General features: G+C 49.2%; 1 protein-coding gene across 2 annotated transcripts in view; it reads left to right on the top strand.

The window, feature by feature from the left end:
- LOC135916900 (RNA-binding protein 24-like) overlaps positions 1 to 17,973 on the top strand; it is a 126,279-nt gene that overhangs the window by 85,761 nt on the left and 22,545 nt on the right. For both annotated transcript variants that reach the window (XM_065450345.1, XM_065450346.1), the window contains exon 2: positions 4,752 to 4,878. In XM_065450345.1, the coding sequence (XP_065306417.1) occupies positions 4,752 to 4,878 (127 nt within the window). The remainder of the gene's footprint in view (positions 1 to 4,751; positions 4,879 to 17,973) is intronic.

Consider the following 17,973-nt stretch of genomic DNA (forward strand, 5'->3'; position numbering starts at 1 on the left):
TCCGGAAGCGGGCGGAGTAAAGAAAGGCACGCCGACGGAGTTGTTCGCCTCCGCGACGGAAAACGAAAAAAGAAAAAGAAAGAAAGAAAGAAAGAAAAGAAAAGAAGAAAGAAACATAACGCCGCAGGGATGTCGCCCATCGCGGCAGCAGCTACACGGCGCACTCCTCGGGAGACAAGAGCAGCAACGGAGAGTGTGTGTAGTGGCGCGCGCGCGCAGGCGTGTAATTTATGAGGATTACCGGCGTTTAGCTGTCTCTCGGTCCGCTTTGTGTCACCGCCGCTTGACGTTTTTCTTCATTTTCTTTTCCTTTTTTTTTTATCCAAAGCCTTCGTTCAGTGCGACGAAGGACTCTGCTCCTGCCCCCTCTGCCGCCTTCACCGTTGCGCCTTGTTTTTCGCCTCTGTCCTCCCTCCTCTTCCTGCTTCGGCTGCTCTCAACTGGTTCGCGCCGGCGGTGAGGGAGAAACCGCTTTCGCTGGAGCAGCCGGAGTCGAAGGTCTCTCTCTCTCTCTCTCTCTCGGGCCTCATTTCGCTGTCCGCCGCGCCACTGATGCTTGCTCCCGGGCTTCCTCAGCGGCCGCGCATCCCGAAGCCAGTCGCCGCTGTGCGCCCGGCGCGCTGCGAGTCGCCGATGTTGCCGAGCTGGCATTTTTTTTCTTCATTTTTTTGTTTGTTTGAAAGCCGTTATTTTTACGCGTTTTCTGTCTCTGCTTCGCAGGCTTCTCGTTTTCTTCCGTCGTCCTCGTCGCACCGTGAACGCTGCCGCGCAACTCGACGACAGGCGGGTCCTCTCTCTTTAGACGCCGAAACGGCAGAGGAAAGGCGAATGCGAAACCCGCATCCACTGACAGGACGGTCGAGCCAGGGCCTCCGTCGTTTCTTTCCGTCTTTAAAGCGAAGCTCTCTTTGCCCCCGCACGTCTTCGGGATTTGGCGCCATTCGGACGGGTTTCTCACCGGGAAAGTATATAAGGCTTGCGCCTGTGCGGCGAGCTTATGCGGCACGCTGACGTCACAATGCGCGTGGCCCAAACTGTCGCTCAGCTCGGTGCATACTCTTTTTACCCGCAGATGCGCGTTTGGCACGAGAGAATAACAACCCCTTCGCTCGTGCGAGATAGCGCTTTTCGAGATGCCTGGCCCGCGCGACGCGTCGCACACCAACAATTCGCTCGTAGAATTTGCTTCCCGTCCTTCCCTCGTGGCAGCTATAGCGCTGTGAGTCTGCAATGTGACGTGGCACCGGCTTCTGGAGCGAGACAAAAAACGCTTGCGGCGACGATATGTTCAACGCACAGCGGCGCGTCTATGTAGCCGTCGCGCTGGACTAAGAGGTGGAGATGTGTGCAGCACACGAAAACGCTTCAGCTAGAACGACGCTGAGAAACACGGCGCATTGCGGTACAGCACAACCTCGCTTAGTTTGACAAGCATCTGCGATGGATTAGTTTTGTATTGATTGAGCACAATGTCTTTCTTAAGGGAGTTAACCCCGTTTTACGTATCAGGTACCCGGTTTTCTTTTTTAAACCTTTTCTGTGGGCCCGTACCGAAGGTAGTGTAGTCCATCAACGCTAAAGTTAGCCTAAATAAATGGGAGGGATACCCGCGATCTGATTTATGAGGCACGCCGAAGTGGGGGGACTCCGGAAATTTGCACCACCTGGGGTTCTTTAACGTGCGCCTAAATCTAAGTACCACGGGTGTTTTCGCATTTCACCCCCACCGAAACGCTGCCGCAGTGACGGGGGTTCGATCCCGTGACCTCGCGCTTAGCAGCTCAACACCATAGCCACTAAGCAACCGTGGCGGGTCAGTCGAAAGATGTGGGCCAATCACACACACACACACACACACACACACACACACACACACACACACACACACACACACACACACACACACACACACACACACACACACACACACACACACACACACACACACACACACACACACACACACACACACACACACACACACACACACACACACACACACACACACACACACACACACACACACACACACACACACACACACAGATAGATAGATAGATAGATAGATAGATAGATAGATAGATAGATAGATAGATAGATAGATAGATAGATAGATAGATAGATAGATAGTAGTCCGACGCTGCTAGTATTCCCCTCACGAAAGACGCGAAAGAGTGCCGCGCTCAGTGACTCTGTCCCGTTATCACCCGTAACTTCCTAAGGAACACTTTGCTTTTTTTTTTTTTTTGATCGACTTCAGCTAGAGTCCGACTCGGTCGCCTTTCAGATTTTGTGTGCCCTATACCTGCGTACCTCTGCGATGCCTGCGGTCGTAGGTCGGAATGTTGTAGTCGACACGGTCGCGGTTACGGTGCACGAGGTGACTTTTGGAAGTCGAGGCTGGTTTAAATTGCGACTGACTGAATTAAAAAAAAAAAGAAGACGCTCGACTTTAACGGCTGCACGCGCTTCATTACACATCAGCTCCTTGCTTCGGGGTCGAGTTTTTATATGTCTGCCTTATGCGAGAAGAGAGTGAAAAAAAAAATTACTTTTATTTGCGTGGATGCGCGCACGATGTAAGGAAGCCAAGCCACGCGTGCCAGAAGCCGAAGTCGCCGCATGTGTGCCGGTCCGCAAGCGGACGCCGTATGCGGCTCGAAACCCTGCGTCACGTTTTATTCCGCCATTTCCGAGACCCATTTTGGATTAGCTTTATTTTATTTTATTCTGCACATTACTTGCACCAAATCCTCCCGAAGAAGAAAACCAGAAAAGAAAGAGCTCGGCGATTACTTCCTTTATGCTGCAGTATACTCCAGTGCTCGGGACCGGATCTCCATTCCTCGTTCTTGCACTGGAGGGGGGCCGGCTTCTCCTACTACCCGCCCCCCTCGTCCTTTTTCTTTCTCACTTTTAAAGTAATGTGCTCTCTCCTGGAGTAAGCAGATGTGTGGCACGTGTGCGGATGAGCACGATGCGTCTCTTGGGCAAATCGTCTGAATATGTCATGCATCGCCTGAGTATTTTCACCTTGTCTCAGTTTCTCTTTTCTTTCCTTCTTTCTTTCTTTCTTTCTTTGACTACATGCGCTCCTTCGCACAGGCGTTCATCCTCCCACCCCTTTCCTTCGAGAGCGGGCTGGGAAGCCTCGCTGCTTCGTCCTCTATAATAATTCAGTTTTTTCCTTCCGCTGCGCGAGCCGCTTCCTGCTTTCCCACTTCCCCGCCTTGCTTGTTTCTCTGGTCGCGTTAATTTCTATGCGAGATGGGCGAACCGCACGGGGAGGTGCGTTTATTTCTGGATGTCTCTTGAGAGTCGATAGCGGGGAGGCGAGCTTTCAGGTCTTATCTTTTTATCCATCTCTCTTTCTGAGGTGCTCGGCGTCCCCCTCCCCCTTTTTTCTTTTCTTTCTTTCTTTCTTTTTCTCCCCCTTCTCCAACCTCGAGGCGCTGCGATAGCTGCGGCAAAAGACGTTGAGGGAGGATGGATCACGCTCTCCGCGATGTGGAAGGGAAGCGGGGGTGTCGTGTGTGTGCGCGTGCACAGAGAAGAGAGAGTGCGCGGGAGTACTTAACCACGTCAGTGTGCCATATGCTTGCAGAGAAACATTAAAAGGAAAGCGAACGAAAGTAAGGAAAAAAAAAAAAACGCGCGCGCGACGGAGGGCTTTGGGCGGTTTGGTGTTCCTGTTTCTTTCTTACCCGCGACGCGGTCTGGAATCGCGCGAGTCAAAGCGATTTCGGCCGGAACGGGTTTCCCCATCTCGGAGGAGGCGGCGGCGTCGTGTTTATTTGGGTATCAATCGCGGTGTGTTACTTTTACGGCGCGCGTGCGCTGGTGTTTCTTTTCGCGCCTCTTCGCGCGTTCTTTCGTGCCTCTGCCAAACAACCTCTACTACAATAAACGTTTACTCTCTCTCTCTCTCTCTCTCTCTCTCTCTCTCTCTCTCTGCTTGAACGGTTTACGCCGCTTCGGCGATGCCGAGTTTGATAACCTTCGGTTCCCTCTTCGATGTTACGGAGGCGCACCAAGCTGTGCCGTCAGATGTTACGGAGTTCCGGGTTTTTCTTTTTTCTTTAGGGATCGTGTTGTGAACGCGCTGATTTTTGTGCCCTTGGGAAGTATTTGGAACGGGCGACTCCGAGGCAGTTTGATGCAAATCGGCGTAGCTGTATATACGCACATATATTCTTAATTTAATTATTCATCTTTGTTAGAAGAAAGAAGGGAGAGTTAAAATTCTGCTGGCGGCACTGTTGCTGCTTATCCGACGGCTGACTCGGCCTGCAAGGAGAGTTGGGGGGATTAAGAAAAGTACAGTAAAGGATATAATATATATATATATAAACTGGGACAAGAGGCATGAGTAACTATTTGCAATATGTTATGTTACTGCACTTACAAATTTTACCAATTTCTGGCTGGTTCTGCGAACTACGGAGTGTGTGTGTGTGTGTGTGTGTGTGTTGATTTTTGTTGGTGCCGGAGGTGCAAGTTTTTCGGCACTTTTTCAGAGTTAGTACATAGTCTGCCCTGCTAAGGAACTCTAAATTCGGGGAATCAACTAAACAACAGTTAAACGAGTCAATCAATCATTTGTCACATTGCGTCCATTATTATTGCGGGCGCTCGTCGCCGACGTTGTCGTCCTCGTGGTCTTGTTCTCTCTCTCTCTCTCTCTCTCTCTCTCTCTCTCTCTCTCTCTCTCTCTCTCTCTCACATCCTCCTTTCCGTTGTGCGTGACGCAGGTGACGATGGTTGACCGCGACGCGGCGGAACGCGCGGTCAAAGAAGCCAACCCGATCATCGATGGCCGCAAGGCCAACGTCAACCTCGCCTACCTCGGCGCCAAGCCCAGGGCTAACGCGAACAACGGTACGTTTCTCTTCTTTCCCGCGTGGAACCGGCGAATTCGCCGAAAGCCCAGCCGTAGAAAGGAAGAAATGGTGGACGTATAGTGTTCGTCCAGTATGGCAACACGTGTAATAAGGTCAGTGTGAGGGCCGGATGATTCGTCGGAACTCGCTGTAACGTGGGCTATTTGGAGGCTTCAAAATGTGCACTATAACGTTGGGGAAGCCACTATAATTGTTGTAGCCCGTCTTTATTGTTTAAATAAAAGTCCGATACCTTGAATTATTGTCTCGGTGAAAATTAGATTCGGAGGGAGGTAATACGAGCGCCAATGGATGCACTGATTTTGGTATTGTCTGCAGTCATAGTGCTATACCAATAGTGAAGGAATTGCAAGGCGCCTATTGCGGCACAGGGACGGGTAATGAAAGCGTTGTGCGCGTTCTGTTTCGTGTTTTCTCTTTACTGAACCATGCTTGAGGCGTCGAAGGCGGAAGAGGAAGTAGGGTGTGTTGCGATTGGGTAAATTGCAGGCACTGCATGACGTCAGTCGGCTCGAGAAATGGGTAATTGGAGATCACTCGCAAGTGGACACGAAATAGGCTAGTGATGATTATGATTAGTCGGTGCTTAAGGAAATTACTGTAGATATTCGATTGTGGGCGTTGTACTGTGCTCCCTACGGCACACACTCGTGCTCAGTTCCTTGCACCGCTCGTTTTTTTATTGCGAGATTTGCCGCTCGTAATTCCTCGGGGAGATACGTCGCCAGCTGTTTTCAGCAGCTCCCTCCTTTATATATATATATATATATATATATATATATATATATATATTGTCATTGCGGTGCTTTTTAATTTGTTTGTACACTGCCAAGCCGTCTACGCTAAGGTGCGACAACTCACCGTTTTGTCGGCGTCGGTCGTCACGTGGCGATATTAAACTAGAGTATATATACCCGTCCTGACAATCCGCAGCCCGTGCAGCAGGTTTTGTACCCTGAACCAACGGCTTTAGTTATTGATGATTTCATTTCACGTTGGCTTGTCCCTGAGCATTCTGTATTTAAACTGAGTCGGTAAGTTACACTTCTGAAATGCCACGAAGATGACTCTTCCCGTGAGCGAAGGCTTGGTAAGTAAAAAGAAAACGTGGCGCCGCCACCTTGAAGTTGTCAAACTCAAGTTATCGTGACGTCGCGGACGTCAACATCGTTTGCAGAATTAATAAATAATTGTTTCGCGATAAGTGAGCATTACACCGCACTCTAATTAGTGGAACGAAATACTCCACCTATAGCGGGTTTCTGAACATTTTAGTGCACAAGAAGGGTCCAAACACGAAATGAAATCTGCGACGTCACACTGAAGCACCACCGGCTATGTATATTCTGCGCGATATACCTTAAAGGGCCCCTCATCAGACCCCATAGCAAATTTTGGTTATACGCTGGAAGTTGTTACGTGTCCTCTAGGAAGCGTTCTGCCGCAAACATTTTTCTAAACCGGCTCAATAATAGCCTAGATAGAAATATTTCAGTGCCGCAAACCCATGATTTCAACAGGTGGGCTCCCCTGCCAAACAAGACGCGCTCTCCACTTGCTCCGTCTAGCCTCCGCAAGCGAAATTCTTTCCCTGCGTTCTCCCATACCGGACCTCGAGGATCGCGTGAGGCATACGTCACAGGCGCCGCTTTCGTTTTCTTTTTTTTTTGCTCCTCGTATTCTTTTTTTTCGGCGCTAAACACTTCCGCCGACGGCATCGTGCGCGAACTGTCGTCTCGTTCGCGCAGCGCACGATTTTGCGCGCTGTGCACAAGGAAACATGAGTGAGTTGCGGTATAATTTAGTGCTACACGAATACTGAGGCAGAACAAGGGGATCACAGAGCGTGACCACGCTCTGGAACACAGTAGAAAATGGCATAGTTTCGTTACCTGCGCACATGAGCACACAACCGTGGGAAAAAGCAGACGAAGCGGAAGTACATCTCTCTTGCTTCGGTGCAAAGTAAAACAAAAAAACACGCAGACGTTCTGTTTGTGTGTTTTATTATTTCTCTAAATTTCAATTCGTCAATTCAAGCAACAGATCGCACAGATAACAGATCTTGTCTTGAATAATTCTCGAAGTCAGGTGTCACCATGAGCGACGTCACACTGCAAAGCAGAGTACGTAGGCGCAGGGACGTGAGTACGTCACCGTCCGGCTTGGAGCGCACCGGCCGCGAGGAGAAGGGAGAACGGCGTTCGGATTGAAATTTCAGAGATTTCCGCGGCGCGTAGCGATGTAATTCTTTGCGAACACGATCGTTGGCGCGCATTGTATGCTCTGCGCTTGTCAGCTGAAAATGGTCCGACCTGGTGAGGGGCCCTTTAAGTAATAGTAAGGAACTTTTGCCAACCTTAACTTTTGAACTTCGGGCAAACGCAACCAACTTTTTCCTCCTCACAAAGTCTTCAAAGAGTACTTTTTGAAAGAGTAGTCACCCACATTAACTGGTTGAGTTTTGCTCTTTGAAGGGACGCAAACAGTTCCACGGCGCAGAACAGTGACAGCGTGGGACAAATGCAATTTCTGACTGAGGTACCGCTGTCCTCGATGATTTTTTAAGTGCCTGCCTAATTTTCATTCTCTGTTTGAGCGCGGCGAACATATCTGTAACGCCCGTGATAGGGCTAGGAGGCCTCCCGGATAGGGCTAGGAGCCTCCCTGTCCCAGCATGGGACTAGCGAGGCAGGTGGCAACACCTTGTACAGGACAAGAATAAATTTTTTTTTCCTCCTCCTCCCCCTCCTCCTCCTGTGGGATTAGAGGAGCGCAAACACTGTTCGACTCCTAGCAACTCGTCTGGTGTGACACTGTCCGTTCGGCTAGTTTGCGTTGTACTGTTGGTCTTTGCTGCAGTGATAGCGTGCCACTCGCACTGTGGCATGCTGTTTCTCTGTCTTCGGCTTCGAAGTTTTCAGTGATTACGAAGTTCTTTGTCGCCTCCATACAGTCGCTGTGTTGTAAGCTTCCCAGTTTCGAAATAGCTGCGCGCATCGGAAAGCTGCTTTGTCTAGAGCGCGCAGCTAAATGACCTTTAGACCCCCCTTCGTGTTTGTTTGGGTACTCTTCATTCTTTGCGTGAAGTCAGAGACCTCCTAAACTCCAGCAAAAAAAAAAAAAATGAGCCATTTCACTCTGGAAAGGTGGATGACCAGCGAAGCAGGTCCGATCGGCGCTGAGCTTCGTAAGATGCGCCGGCACATGCGGCTACGCGTGACCGTTCGTCGTTGAGAAACGTGGAACCGCGCCCTTTGGCAGGGCCTCTGTATACGCGAGTTGTACTGAACGGAGACACACGTTATCCTTTATCAGCGCCTCCTTACACGTGCCGCCGCAGACTCGAAAAAACTCGCCCAACGTTCTCGCCGGGGATTCATGCACGCGTCAGCACATCCACCGCCTCCTGCCGTCGCTCTTCCGACCGTATGCCGTTGATTTCCGAGAGGTAGTCATCGAACCATATAGACGACCAGATGGTCGGCCTAGCGTGATCCGAGGTTGCGATCAAGAAAGTCTCTCTTTGGAACCTTGCGTAGGCGCCGTCGAATCCCGGCACCGTGCCCTCGACGTCTCTTTACGGCATTCTAGGCGTCGCGATGTGCGTCGTCGGCTCGTGTTGCTTACGTACCACATCGCGGGCACGCTCTCCCTTCTCGGGCCGCCGGGTTGGCACGACGTCGACTGGCTCCTCGTTGGTACGCTGCTCTGTCGCCTTATGAGGCGCGCACTGCGTCGTCATACGTTCACGGAGACACAGCTGCGACGGAGTGCCGTTTCACTCACTCCGGCGCCAGCGGCGATATGCATTTGCTTTTGTTGCTGGCTCTTTCGCTCTCACTTTTTAAGGGAGAGTAACAGGAAATTTCAGTCTGTCGTGTTTTGGGACGTTCTGTTGTCTGTAGTGTGGCGTGCTGTAGTACTTGATCAACAATTAAAAATTAACAGACACCTCTTTAGGGCTATGTAAATTTGTTAGTGGAAAAAAAAGGGAAAAGTTTTCCATGGGGATTCGAACTTGCGACCTGACGATCCCGAACCCAGTATCTTACCACTGCACCACTCCGAGCGTGCCTTCATAAGCACATTAATCTTGGCCATGTCAACAGTAAGAATCTCTGTATGCGTTGATGTTTACATTTGTATGTTGGGAGCCAAGATGCGCTTTCACTCCACCGCATCAACTGGTGCCTCTCTAGAAGAGCAAAAGTGTTGTTACCATCGACAACTACATCGTGTAGTGCTAGAACATCGATTTTGTTTTACGACGTCCATATTAAATAAAATGTTCAGAAATTGACAACGGTGACCGGAGACACTGTTACGGTTATTACTGCTAATTTGGACAGCTGTCTCTCGCTCTTTACAGTTTTGAGGGCGCATATAAATCGTCTGTTCAGTGCACAATAGTTGCATAAACATTCGTGGATGAGTTTTCATTTAGACAGCATACCGGTTTCTCAGGGCAGCGCTGTTCCAGAATACTGACACCCGAGCGAGACAGCTTTTCACGTAACTTTGTGGGACAACCCAAAACTTCTTTTTGGCTTCGCAAAAGCTTATGCAATATTTCTGAGGAATTAACTAATGTGTCAGCGTAAAAGCGCGTGTAAGTCGACAGTCCTGTGTGCCAATATTACCAAATAAAACAAAATGGATACGCAGCCGTTCCCGCAGATGGTATGATTCTGATCAGCGGCCGATTTTAAGGAGGCCGGTAGGGCGTTGCTGGTGCCTCGTCGCCAGGGCAGAATTACGACAATTTGCCTCGTCGAGTTTCATTGTCGGTGCTATCAGCGTTGCCGGATTCAGAGAACGCACCGTTGAATACCGCGCAAGAGAATAGTGCAATGTACAACCAGCGTACAACCACCGATGTGAAACTGGCATACAATTTTAAAGGGACACTAACGTGAAAAATGATTTCTTCTGCATCAGTAAATTACCGTTCTACAACACCAAAAACACCACTCTTACAACGATAAGACGTTTGCTAAGCCAGAAAAAGCACAAGAACGAAACACGGGTGGCGATGCCTACTTAAGTTCCCGCACCTGGAGGCTGTGACGTCTTGGATTTTGATGCCATCTTCTAGAGCCTACTAATTACGTATATCGGTACAGATTGACTACATTGTGTTCTAAAGGAACCAAATATTAAACATGGCAAGTTTCGGGAACCTTTATTCAGTCAACGCGGCCCAAATGCGAATACATACTTTGGAATCCCTGACGTCACGCCGACGTACCGGCGCTGGGGTTTCGGCGCGAAATTCGAATGCTGATACTTGGACCTTCATGTTCTCATCTAATAATCAAACTATTTTTTTTTTAAATGTCTGCCTGCAGGGTTCTCAAAGAATGCTTCATTAGTCTAAACTGATTTATTGTTTCCCTTTAGTGTCCCTTTAAAGCGAAGGCGATACCACGCCACGTGTGATCGTTCCCCCGCTTGCGACAAGTAGTTTCTTCATCCACTTTCATGGCCACTAATTTATCATTTCTTTAGTACATTTAGCTAGTACGAGTATTTTCCCCTATGTTGTACTTGGTGTCTTTGTTTGCTGGCTTACTATATGTGTAGACTTAGAAGATGGGTGGCTCCACTTTGACGACCCTCCTCCAATGGTTTCTGCATTATTTCTCTCCCCCCCCCCCCCCCCGAGGTATGCAGCCCGCTGCCGAGCTATTCGCTGAGTTTCGCGTTCGAATATTTGTTCCGACGCTATTGCGGCCGTTCTTGCGGTTGAGTTGTAAGGAAAGGCTGCCCGATTTGAAGCTGCATACGTTTTTCCTCCATTCTCCGAGTATTGTTCGCTGGCTGCACGCGGACTTCCAAACAGCTGCAAGTGACTCCATGTAGGGTTGTTGTATATGTCACGTGCCTCTTTGTTCGAGCGCCCCTGTGCTGCCGTTTTAACACTTACCGTGTTTATTGTTGGCAGCGAATAAACAGCTGCTTTTATGATGGCCGCGGTCAGCGACTCTTTCGTTAACAGTCGGAGCTGCACCTGAAGTTATAGTAGCGGCTCTTTTTAATCCTCCCACCGTCATTACCCGCGTTGTTTGTTCCCGCACCCTTACATAAAGAAAGAAAGAAAGAAAGAAAAATGGAAAACGGGGTTGGCCTCTAATTGCTGCTGCATGTGGTGATGCGTCTGTTCTTAACTGCCCGTCCATACAAACACAGTCGTCCAGACAGCACGCTAGAGCGCTTTGTCGATTAATGGGGCGGACATTGCGAATATTCTTATGAACGATCCCATTCGCGGCAACTAATGGGTGCCGTCGCCGGGGCCGCCTTGCCGTGTGCAAATAATCGGAATTCATTTTATCCGGGAAGGCGATGACGTCACGTTTCGCGACGTGACGAATGCTGAAAGTGGGTTCTCTTGACCTCTTTCATTTTGTCGTTTCGGCCAAGGTGATGTTTTACGCGTGCTGTAAGCCATAAAAACGCAACAAAGTCGAATCATGGTGCTCGCGTAAAGACTTGAGACCGACTCTGACCGCGGAGCTCTCGTCAAAATGGAGCACGTTGTAACACAAGCAGACGACACCTTGCTGTGTGTCGGAAGTGCTTAAGTGTAGCGAGAAATTGTACGTGTGCATTCTCTTTCTATTGCTTTCTTTTTATAGAAACAAATTAACTAACATTCCAGCTATTAGGAACAACATTTGTTCGCCATAAAGTTGGGAAAATTATCGATGACGCGCCCTGGGCAGCCAATCGGATATTTCGCCCCACTAACGTCATCGGGGCAAATGACGTCAAATGGGTAGGGACGGCTGAAAATTTCGCCGAGCAGTGTGCTGCGATCGGCAGCAATCTACATATTTGAAGCCTCATAAGAAATTACACCCTTTATGCGCAGCACCTGGATGCGTCAATTAATGCTCAGAAGGACCTACTCTAACGACTCGATGCCGTTGTGCAAAATGGTCAGAATCGTTCCAAGGTCCCTTTAAAGGATTAAATTGTTTTTCTGACTTCAAACGGCTTTGCAAATTGATCAGCCTCAACAAAATATTGCACCACATTCAGTAAATATAAACCTAATAAATAAAGTTTAGGAACGTTTGAATCTGCAATCGCGAAGATTAAACAAATGCGCTTACAGTACTAGCCATCATTTCCGCGGTAGCGACCGCAGCGCCAGAGTTTCCTCTAGCGATTTTAGTAGGAATATCTGTGGTTTAGAATTGTGAATAAATTTCGGCCGTACTGGATTAAACCGTATACTACTTCGTCTCATACGCAGCATAGGCATGTACCCAAGGGGGGAACCGGGGGGAGGGCGCCCCCCCCCCCGAATTTAAGACGCATACCCCCATCCCCGCCCACGCCACCACGCATTCATAAAGCGCCGCCAAATCAATGTTGAAACTTGACAGCTATTCGGTGGTCAACATTTTGCTGCCTTTTTCACTCCTTCTGGATGGCGGTAGTTATAGGCATCTCCTGGGGTGGGAAGGCCAGTTTCCTCATCGATTCAGTGCCCGCACGATTAACTCGAGATGCATTCAGTTGTCACCGTCTTTTCGACGGTCACACGCATAGCTGTTACTTTATTAGTTCAACCTTCTTTGTTTAGACTTATGCAGGAAAAAGATTTGATTCGTGGTCAGCTGCTGGTCTCTTCTGGTTAACTCTTCTGGTTTTTCCCTAATTGTAGAGCTCTTTTCGTGCAAAATTGCCAACTGGAAACAAGAGTCGCAAGGAGTTGAGAAATGAGGCGATCTACTAAGGGAGACAGCCAAAGCAACAGCCATACAGGAAGGGAAAGCGAAAATTCACAAATTTAACCATTGTTTATAAAAATATTTATGGATCAACATCTTTTTATTTCGAAAGTAAGTAGAACAGAAAAAGGAAGTGGAGAACAGTTCCGTGTGCTTCGAATGACGCTTCTACAGTTATCATTGGAGCCGTCTAACGTAGCCACTTCTCTGCTGTGCTTATGTAGGTGTTTTTCTAACCTACCGCGGTGGGCGTAGTACGTCTAGAATCGGTGTCCTGCGCTATACGCGGTTGTACGGGACTGGCCGACAGCCATGCATCGTTACGTAACTTCCCAAATAACAATACCGAGTCGGTTGTGGCACTTCACCTCGTAGGGCATAAACGAGAGATCCAAAAGAACTGTGATTGCTCCCCAGATATATATTTCTCTATAATTCTTCCAGAGCTGATTGAAAAAACGCTGCTATGGTCGGATACAACTTAAGTCTGCAGTGAAGCCCCGCCCATGCCCTCATAACCACCAGCCACTGTTCCTCCGTGAGGCTGCAAATAATTCGTACTTCAAAGTTTCCCTTTTACCCAAATAAGGCGGTAACCGCAAAGCTAAAATTATTAGTGCGTAATTTTATACCTTTTGCCTCGCTTAATGTAGTGGAATGACCAAAGCTTAATTCTTTATTGAACTGAAATAACATGCTTGCTTTGCTGCAACTATTTACTGTCAAGTATGACTTCAAGGGCCCCTGAAACTGTTCGGACAAATTTTGTAGATGCGTAAGGTACAGCTTAAATATAACATTCGCACCACAATTTAACGTGGCGTTGTCGGCGGGCTGCAGGCATCCGGCAGACCATGGCGACCGGGCAAGGACGAGACGATTTCTAGTGCGAAGCTTGCATGGTTTATTCAAAGTTTGATGAAAGATGATGAGAAGAGAATGAAGGGATCAAAAGTACATTTCGGAGCCCCTTAAATAGGCTCTCTACAATCGTGGGAGGGATCTAGCTTCCGTCGACGTCACGTGACCGGCACAGAGTTGGATTGGCGGAAAGAGGGCCCCGCCTCTAGTGGTACCGAGAGTGAAGTTCGGCGTTGTTTGTGCGGACAGCTGCATGCAAGGGTCGCGCGGGGTGGTCAAAGGAGACGGGTGGTTCGACACCAAGACGGCGGCGACTTATAGCATCGTGGGTGGGGGGCCCTCGGGCTACGAAGAGCGCGTAGGAGGGGTGACTGTGTGCCGGCTTCCGCCCCTCGGGCTACGAAGAGCGCGTAGGAGGGGTGACTGTGTGTCGGGCTTCCGCCACCCGGTTCGCGGAAGCAATGCCCTGGCCTTGAAGTCAGCCCCTCGTCGCTTAACCGCACTGTGCCGAGACATTCGCAAGCTGTCCAGATGCCCGAACAGAACGCGGAAGTGCTTTCTTCGGGAAGTGTGTTTTTTTTGCGAGGTTGTGAGACAAAAGGGGACTCGTTGCACTGCAAGGGATTTGTGGCAACGACCTGGACGTATTGGAACTCCCGATAGTGTCACCTTGGAGCCCCGTTGTGTGCACACTGCGCGCACCGCAGTGTGATTGGACGAACGATGGGGCGAGGGGGTTGCTGGGAATGCTTTTAGGTGCGTGCGGGGCCGTTGGTGGGGATTCGGTGTAGATTCGGCTAAGAAAGAAGACCAAAATTCTAACATGTTACTCGTAGTGATGTCCGTGTAAATACTTTCCTTTCTATCGCTTGCATATTCTATCTTAATAAACAGTTAACCCCATTGCAATCAGCGTCACTGGCTTGCCTACTGTAACGTGACTTCGCGACATCCATAATATCTTCAAGTTTTCCCTCACTGACATCGAGGCGAACATCAACTCCGAGCTTCCTGGAATTGTAGACGCTTGCCCGTCTCTTTTGTGCGTTGCTGGTTCGTGGAAGTTCTCCTGTAGAGTTTGACCGTTCGAAGAAAGGGTCCTTTAAAGTCGCACGCGCACACACACACGCACACACAAAGAGGCATGTAAATACTGCGGGGCTTCCGCCAGACCGGCAGACACTCGCAATGGTCATGGCGAATTAGGCAGTCACGCTTCATTTCGACGAGGCCTGGCGGGTGAAGGTCGGGTGAGAGAAAGTCCTTTCTGCACGAAATGCGGGACGTCAACCGTAGCAGAAGTCACGCCTCATTTCGACGAGGCATGGTGAGAGAAGGTCGGGTGAAATTCCTTTCTGCACGTGGTGCTAGACGCCAACCGTAACAAGAGGTGTATCGCACAGGCGTATTTCATTTCTCTTTTGTGGATTTACGCGTTTTTATGGCGAATGGTGGATGTTATTCACATTTGTACTAGTAAAGCACCCCCCCCCCCCTCACCGAAAAAAAATCCTGGCTACGTGCCTGACGCAGCATGCAACGTTACGAAGGCTAGACACGCTTTTCTCAGTGCTCGCGTTCAGAATAACAGCAAAAAAAAGAGCGTTTCGCATACGAACGAAATGTATATACTCCGTTTCATACATAATTTCATACATCATACATCATACTCCGCGCGTTCCATGTTCCATGTATGCTTCGCTGTACGCCAGGGGCGTTTGCTCGCGCAAGCATGCATGTGAGGCTGCCGCGACGGGATGCAGATAAAAGAACAACGAAAAGCCAATTGATATTAAACGACGTGTTATGAGCCGAATGAGCGCATGGTTCGTCTGCTTCTAAGGGTAAATTATTATTTTCATTCAGAACTGACCTTATATATAAAAACATTTTCACGAAAATCGGTCAAAGGACACCGAACTATTTCTAAGTGCGAACGCAGGCACTGCAAAAGGTATCTCTAGCCTCCACAGCGTTGCACCTGATGTATGAAACGGAGCATAGGTAGGTTTGCGTTGCGTAATTAAATCGGAAAACAACTCCACCTGCGCCTTCCGAACCCCCAGCGCCACCTGTCGACAGTGGTGGCGAAGAGCGCTGTGGTTAAAAATCGGAATTCCCCGCAGTTAAAAATAAATGGCAGCTGTGTACGCTCCTGTATAAAGTGCCGCAAAAGCTCGGAAAAGTGCAGTTGGGAATATTTCGAATTCCAGTAATTTTTATTTTTATCTGTGGAAGCCGTACAACGACGACATCACAGCTGCCGACGCGCGTCTTTCCATTTATAATAGGCAGGCTTTCATGTATTGTCAAGCTGTAGCGAGCAGCGTTTTCCCGCCAACCTGCATAGCCTGTACCAGTGTGTGAAGAGAAACTCAACTACAAAAATTACACGAACAAGCAGTGCGTACGTAATTAGTCAAAGGGTCGTCTGCAAAGTGTTTCCTGTATATTAGGGCAACTCTCTCTCTCTCCAACTCGTGGAGTTTAGTGTCACTTGTTGATTGATAGATCTTCTCCGTTTGCTATTAAAATTGACAGCGCTTCTCTGTGGTAGTGAAATGGCAAAATTTAGGTGTTTTAATACAGTTCATTCTTTTTCACTGACACTTTAAACTTTGGTCTGCTGCGTCAAGTATAATAGGACACCTCAACGCGTCGTGTGCGTGCTTCGTTAATTTTTACTAGGGTCACGTTCCAACGCGTGCTTCAGTTGTCCGTGAGTGTCGAGGAATCTGCTATCAACGATAGTCGACTGGCGCGTGAAAAGTTTGTCCCGTATACATAGCGTTATCACGCAGTACGCATTCTTTGGAAATGTCGGCAGTTCGTTGGGGGGTGTCAGGATTGGGGGCTCAATCCCATCGTCCGTGGTCCTTTGCCAAGATTGGAGTACGGCATGAATTCGAAGGTAGCTGGCCCATGCCGTCGTCCAACTTATTTACGCTGAGATCGTTGATGAAGTGAAGAACTGTTTCTCATCGAGAACGAGGAAAAAGGGTTTATTTACAGAAATTAAATCAGTCTAACATGACTGCTTGAGAAAAAGAGTAACAGTCCAACATGACTGTATGAGAGAAGTGACTCAGTCTAACATGACTGCTCAAGAGAAGTGTTCCCAGCATTCGCACAACCACAGTTTTTATACACTCGATCCGCCGGTCCTACGACGCGGCGACTGTTCGTTTACTCATCACCAACTCGCCGCTGCTCTGCAGATCAGTTTACAGACACAAAGGCAACCGCGCTCTGATGCCCGACGACGGCGTTGGCGGGGTGCCGAAGCGTGAGACGCACCAAAATACGTTGTCCCCACGGCAGCTTGTCCGTGCGTGTCAAATCAGCTCCGCGTTGGGGAACTCCGGAATCATTGTTCACACACGCCGAACTAGTTCCGTCACAATGTCGATGGGGCGGGTGGAAGGCGGCGGATTCCAGCGCAAAGGCCGCTTCTTTGAACGCCTCCCAGCTGCAGCGACGGAGAGGGAGAGGTGCGCGTCGTGTCGCCCTGTCGTAACTGTGTGGCAATCTTGTTTCGCAGCTCGCCATTCTTGACAGCGGTTAAACAGGAATATAATAATGTTAGCAGCCGGCACCATTCGACGACCCGGTGAACGGGTCGTCGAACGTTTTAAGAGTGTGACTGTGACTAACGGTAAAGGGAGAGAGAGAGAGAGAGATTGAAGGGAAGACGGAAAGGCGGGGAGGTTAACCAGACTGAGTCCAGTTTGCTATCCTACACGTGGGGAGGGGAATGGGGGAGTGAAAGAGGGAGAGAGAGAACTTAGGTGTAGGATGTAAAGAATTTTAAGAAGGGGAATGGGGTGATAGATACGAGGAGGGGCGGAGGAGGGACGGGCATAAAAGGCGTCGAGATCGAAGTTTGTGGATAATTATGGACATAGGGAGAGCGTCTCGGGGTCACTGTCCGATCGCTATACGCCAGGCGGCCGTGGCCAATCGCCTAGCTGAGGCTCCCCTACCCGGTCGTAACACGTGCTACTTTAATTGTTGCGGAGGGCCCGTTCTAACTAAACGTCTCGGCAGTTTTCAGAGTAGACGGGTGTCGGGACACACGACACAAGTCGCTTGGGGCTACTGGACCTTACTTTACTGCGAAGAATGGGTGCCGTAATTTTCACATAGGCTCCTGAACGGGAATCATCATCCCTGTTTCGGACTGTCTGCCCCATCGATTCCCGAGTGGGATCAAATAACAATGTGTGTCGCGTTGATGACAATAGCATGACCGCAAGTTACTTCCAAACATCTATTCTAACAAGTCGGGACAGCAGGTCACCAAAAGTGAGCGAAACTTGCATCATATTATGCTGTCGAAGTTCTAGAGCAAAGCTTCGTTCCCGTCTTTTTTAATCTAGAATAATATAACATGCCCGCAACGCTGAAAGCGCGATTGAGTGAAAGGCGACTTGCAAAATAGTGCCGGCCCTCTTCCCTACGTAGCC

Source organism: Dermacentor albipictus, chromosome 3, assembly GCF_038994185.2.
Source record: "Dermacentor albipictus isolate Rhodes 1998 colony chromosome 3, USDA_Dalb.pri_finalv2, whole genome shotgun sequence".
NCBI classification, from domain to species: Eukaryota; Metazoa; Arthropoda; class Arachnida; order Ixodida; family Ixodidae; genus Dermacentor; species Dermacentor albipictus.